Source organism: Alosa sapidissima, chromosome 5 (genome assembly GCF_018492685.1).
Source record: "Alosa sapidissima isolate fAloSap1 chromosome 5, fAloSap1.pri, whole genome shotgun sequence".
Lineage (NCBI taxonomy): Eukaryota > Metazoa > Chordata > Actinopteri > Clupeiformes > Clupeidae > Alosa > Alosa sapidissima.
Genome location: NC_055961.1, coordinates 5,249,852 through 5,255,851, shown reverse-complemented (window position 1 = coordinate 5,255,851; position 6,000 = coordinate 5,249,852). Strand labels below are relative to the sequence as shown.

Below are 6,000 nucleotides of genomic sequence, written 5' to 3'. Positions count from 1 at the left end.
GGTTATAATAGAGCATAGTGGGTAGACTAGGTAGCAGGACAATGGGACACTTGAAACATGATTGTGAGCAAATACCTAGACCCACCTTTAGAAACTGCCCTACACAGTCCAACTGCAAATGCTCAAATGGACCAGTTTCCACCGGTATTGGTTGCAATGGCGTAGGCTTAACGACCTGATTGGGCTTTCCAGTCATCTGCCATATGTGGCAGGTTTTAATATAGGCTGCAACATCCTCCTTTAATTTAGGCCAATAGAAATGACGCATAATGCGATCATGTCTGTCAGTGTGAGCAGCAGGGGGCGCAATGGGCGTGAGACACACGCAATTCAACAAGTTCACACGCTCACACGCCACACCTTGCATTTCTCACGCAGAAATATCACTAGGGATGTCAAGGTATCTGCGTAAGTATTAGAGGACGCGCAGGGATACGAGAGGATATCTCACAGGGTTCAGAACTAGCACACCACTCACCAGCAAAATCAAAAACATAAATAGCCACCGACATCCAATCAAAAAATAGTGTTCGTTGTATCCGGGTAAAATTCCAAAATAGGACATCCCCTCCCTGAAACCACGTTATGCTTGTGCGCTTATGTGGGGTTACACGTTTAAGATGTCAAAACTGCACCAAAATTATTTTTATTCAGAAATTCAACTGTTATTTTGGTAAACCAGCCTACTTATGGCACTTTAACAGTGTGTGTGTAAATCAGGCCTTTCTACGAACACTAACGCTGTAGGCCTAGCTTACTTTATGGCAAAATTATTTTCCTATTTATAAACTAAACTAAACTGTCGGACATTAAGAAAACATAATGAAATGTCGTTGTAGGTTTGTGTAACCCAGACATCAGCAACGTTCATTTTATACGACCTATCATTCTGCCTGTATTTTCCCTGTCGTCACGGCTGCAACTTTCGCACTCGTTTGTGCTTTTTAGCGGCGTGTTCATCAGGTCCCGGGACACCCGTCTGAGCCTTCATGGACCATGACAATGAATGAAATTAGTTTATTATCAATGAGTGTTATCAATGTGAGCGAGTATACTACACATATTTTTTTCTCTAAAGATACAGGACTGCTGCAGACAATGAGCTGCCAACCACCATAATGTAATAGCAACAAAAAATAATGAACTTGCTGTCCTTTTCAAATATAATAATCTTGACAGTGGGATATTCTATGGCTCACCAATTTACGAGATATATGTACTGAGTGACTGGCAAGATGGGTACAAATCCCAGACTGTCCTGAAAAATAAACAAAAACAAGATATAGGATGTATACAATGAAAAATTAAAGGTATCAAAGTTAGTGTTAGTGCTTCATTTTTTTTTTTTATTCTTCTGGGGGAGCATGCCCCCAGACCCAGACCTAACTAAGCTGAGTTACCAACCTTTTGAATTTAACATCTGTGCCTGGGGGGCCCATTTCCCATCTGATAATCCGCCCATGTGTGCACACCTTTTGCTACATAGTGCGCAAGTTTTACGCACTTATTTTAATAAATGGTGCACTCATCTTAGTAAATAATGCACTTACTTTATTCAATTCTACACACAAGCGAAACATTTTACTGAGTGAGTGTCTTCAGCACCAAGTATCGGATGGTGGAAGACACAACATGGCTCCCCCACTGAAATGCCAGTGAAAGGTGTCCATTTTCTCACCAGCAAACCTTCTTGAACAGAATAACCATGAGCCATACTCTCAAAACACTAGAGAATGATCTGCATGCTGCACGACTGGTGGTGCAGGTCACAGCACAAGCAGCAAACACATTAGGGAACTCTTGAACATTAGTCTCTTGAGTCATTAGTTTCATTCCTCAGCTGAACGCTCAAGCAGAAAGGCAGAATCTATCCTGTCGGATAGTTCTCATCCCTTACAGGCTGAATTTCAGATGTTTCCATCTGGATCACGCTTTAAACTCCTAAAATTCAGAACCAACAGATATAAACACTCTTTTGTACCTACAGCCATTCTACTTCTTAATTCTATATTAGTGCTGCCGCGATTAGTCGACGGCAATTTTTTTAGTCGAAGAGTCATTTTACTATTGACCGCCTATTTATTTTGGTCTCAAATCGCCTATTTATTTTGGTCTCTGTAATGCTATATTAATTAACTCTATGTTATTAACTCTTGAAACGTACAATGACTGTCTTTGGATGTCAAACAGGCTAAGACTTTGGCAGTCATGTTTTAAACCCCGCTATGCACTGCACTCAAACTGTACGCCAGCAGCAAAGCTGCGTACCTGCCTGCTTTCAGCCCAATTCATTATTAGGCAGAGCTAAGTGGGGGGAGCTAAGCTAGTAGGTTACGCTAGTCCAGACTCTGACTAATATAGTATTGTGGAAATTTAAATAAATGAAGTGAAGAGTGTCTCACGTTGACAACGCAACGGCGTGTCATTACTGTAATTCATTCATACCAAAAAACGTTACAACGAACATGCCGCCGCCCGTGATATCAACAATCAAGGTGCGCGTCATTTTCCATGGTCAATAAGTCACAAGGCATATTTTTTTAGAGTTCAAGCCAACTGATAAAGTGAGGTAACCTATGTGGTAAGACACGCAAAGTGCCTGTAGCCTACTTGCTTTGAACATGCTGATGCAAAGTCCTCAACTCCTGTCGCCTTTCAAAGTCCAGCGTTAGTAAACATTAGTAAAGCAGTCCTCTGATGTACATGTTTTCACAAAGTTTTTGTGAACAATGTTAGCACTTTAAACACTGGCTGCTTTGAAGTGCATGTATAACAATATAGCATAACAATAATAATTGTGATGTGATATAAGGATAATTTGATGGGGGGTGGGTTCATGTAGGTGGGCCCTATGACCCCAAAGTATGCCATGACCGGGCCTCAGGTCAAAGAAGTTGTCTATGTCCATGGCAACACTTGCATACAAATAAAGTCTATCAAAGGTCTGACATTAGATCTGAAGGTAGCATTTTAAATGGGTGTTTTTTTTAATACATAATGTTTTTGAACAGTTTACTTACAGTAATACAGCTTCTAACAAAAGTGATGTGTATATATATTATGTTTTCCCTTTAGTTGAATTCAAAATAAAACGGACACAACAAAATAACAAACACTTGATTTTTTTAAAAAATTAGTCGTTTAGATTAGTCGACTAATCGAAAAATTAGTCGAAAGATTAGTCGTTAGAAAATTAGTTGTTAGTGGCAGCACTATTCTATATAAAGAACCACAGATCCCCCCCCCCCCACCCACACACACACACACACACACACACACACACACACACACACACTCATACTGTGATTGTATTGACAATAAAGTAACTTGAACTTAGTAGTCACCACAGACATTAACAGAGTTACTCTGTCAAACACATCCATTGCCCAGATTATTTCCAGATAACCCATCAACAGGGAGGGTAGAACGTACTCCTAACTCAACCTCCCCCTCTTCCAACTCAAGAGTATAGCACAACCTTGTGTAAAGGGACTTCAAAAGTACTAAGATCAATACCTCTAATCAAAAGAGACCTACCAGACCTTGACAAAGAAGAAAATAGACACAATAGATACTGACGCTACTGTGTCACACAGGATTTCTACAGGAATTTTCTCTTTTCTTCCTATTAATAAAACAAATCCTTCTCTATTTTTTTTTTTAAGTATATATATATATATATATTTTATATATATAAGTATATTTTTGGGGGCTTTTTATGCCTTTAATTTGATAGGACAGTGGAGAATGACAGGAAGCGAGTGGGAGAGAGAGTCGGTGTGGGATCCGGAAAGGACTCAAACGGGAATCGAACCCAGGTCGCCGGCGTACGGTGCAGGTGCCCCAGCCAGTTGCGCCACGGCTGGGGCCAAATCCTTCTATATTTTTAAGTGCTTCTTTATATTGTTTACTTGTAAGTTCTATGTTGTAATGACCAGCGAGTTCTATTCTTTAGTCTTTAGTCAATGCATCAAAAAAAGCCTTTAAAAGGTTCTTCCACAAACTTTTCGACAGGCCCTTCCTTCAAGCAATTAAGACTCAACATTAGGTATTATCGCAAACTCAATGACCATACGAGAACATGAAATGGGAAGGCCAGTGATATTACCATAAGCCCAATAACCATTTCCTTTTAAGCACAAAATAAAAGTGCAGACTCCTAGAACAATAGACGCAGGTAAAGGTGCTGGCGGAAATCTATTTGAACAAGCCCCCATTTTGTTACAACTGGCTCAGAGTAAGAAAAATGCAGCAGAGAGTGTGCAGCAGCACAAGCGTCAAACTTAAAGAATCAAATAGAACACAAAACAAGCCACTCTCCCCCCGCACGTCACGCCATGACCAGGTCCTCACACGCCGGCTCGTCCAATCAATTAACACAAGGAACTAGGCCTACAGTAGGGACAAGACAAGAGCAAAACAGGAAAATATGCATTGCAGGGCGAACTGACTGAAATGGATGTAATAGTTGTGTTGTGTTGATGAGGACCTGACCGCTAAGCACTGGTTGACCACAGCAGCAGAATTCCACCTGCTGAACATCATGGAGTCCCTGCGGCAGCAGCAGATGCAGCACGCCGTGGCCCTCAACACCATCATCAACATCCTGCAGGGCCGCGTGAACGCCCGCAACGCTGCCGGCGACGCCTCCAAGGACCCGGCCGAGATGCCGCAGGACATCTCCTACCCGCTCATGGACCTGCGGGAGCTGGAGAAGCAGGAGGTCTGGCTGGAGAACGCAGCCAACACGCTGGCCAAGACCAAGATGGTGAGTGGAGCCAGCACACGCATACACACACACACACACACACATATACACACACACACACACACACATATATACACGCACACACACAGACACACACACACACACACACATATATACACGCACACACACACACACACACACACACACACACATATATACACGCACACACACACACACACATATATACACGCACACACACACACACACACACGCACACACATACACGCACACACACACACGCACACACACACACACACACACACACACACACACTCTTACATACTCACTCTGGTGAGCAGAGCTAACACAAAGCAACAGATCAGAACTAAACCCACCATGGTGAGATGAACTACATGATGGAGTCTGAACCCACCATGGTGAGATGAACTACATGATGGAGTCTGAACCCACCATGGTGAGATGAACTACATGATGGAGTCTGAACTCACCATGGTGAGATGACCTACCCACCATGGTGAGATGAACTACATGATAGTCTGATGAGTTAGATCTGTTAACAGCAGTATGCAATGACGCTGCTTTTTTGACCCACCATGGTGAGTTTTTTCATTAAAAAAAAAAAAGTTTGCACACTCCTTGGTACTCTTTTGAGTTTATTTTCTCATGATTTGGCAGATAACATTTCGACCTTGCGGTCTTCCTCAGATTCACTTGCTTGGTCAGAGACTTTCTAACGAGGAGACACAGCACTCAAAAAATCCTCCATAGAAATGCATGGGGCTAGTTTGTAACGCCGTTGTCTACACATATCCCACCCCTTCCTCCCTCCAATCATGTGGTGTGATGTGAGTACATTGAGCCAATCATATGGTGTGTTGTGAAGACATCTTGCCAATCATGTGTTGTGAACTCGCCGCTGGAGCAAGATTGGTGTCGTGAAGCCTTGCGCATTTCTGCTGAATAGGATGCCCGATGAGTGCCCAAAAAAGCGTTGATATATGGCCGCCGAGTGGAGGGACTTGCCTAAAAGGACTTTGGCTTGGTACATGATCTAAATCACCTGTCTAGAGGGGTGGAGTCAGCTCAGTGATTCATTAACCCTTGCAGGTACAGCATGCAAGCTTGGATATGCACAAAGTCTCCTTGTAAGTGGGCCACCATGGTGAGATGACCTACATGGTGAGATAACTACATGGTGAGATGACTACATGAGTCTGATGAGTCAGATCTGTTAACAGCAGTCTGCAATGACGCCACTTTTTTGATGCTGG

At 42.6% G+C, this 6,000-nt stretch overlaps 1 protein-coding gene across 5 annotated transcripts in view; it reads left to right on the top strand.

The window, feature by feature from the left end:
• Positions 1-6,000, top strand: part of LOC121708396 — a 38,517-nt gene that overhangs the window by 27,695 nt on the left and 4,822 nt on the right. For 4 of the 5 annotated variants that reach the window (XM_042090992.1, XM_042090994.1, XM_042090995.1 and 1 more), the window contains one exon: positions 4,518-4,768. In XM_042090992.1, the coding sequence (XP_041946926.1) occupies positions 4,518-4,768 (251 nt within the window). The remainder of the gene's footprint in view (positions 1-4,517; positions 4,769-6,000) is intronic. The other variant, XM_042090993.1, reaches the window with a different exon arrangement.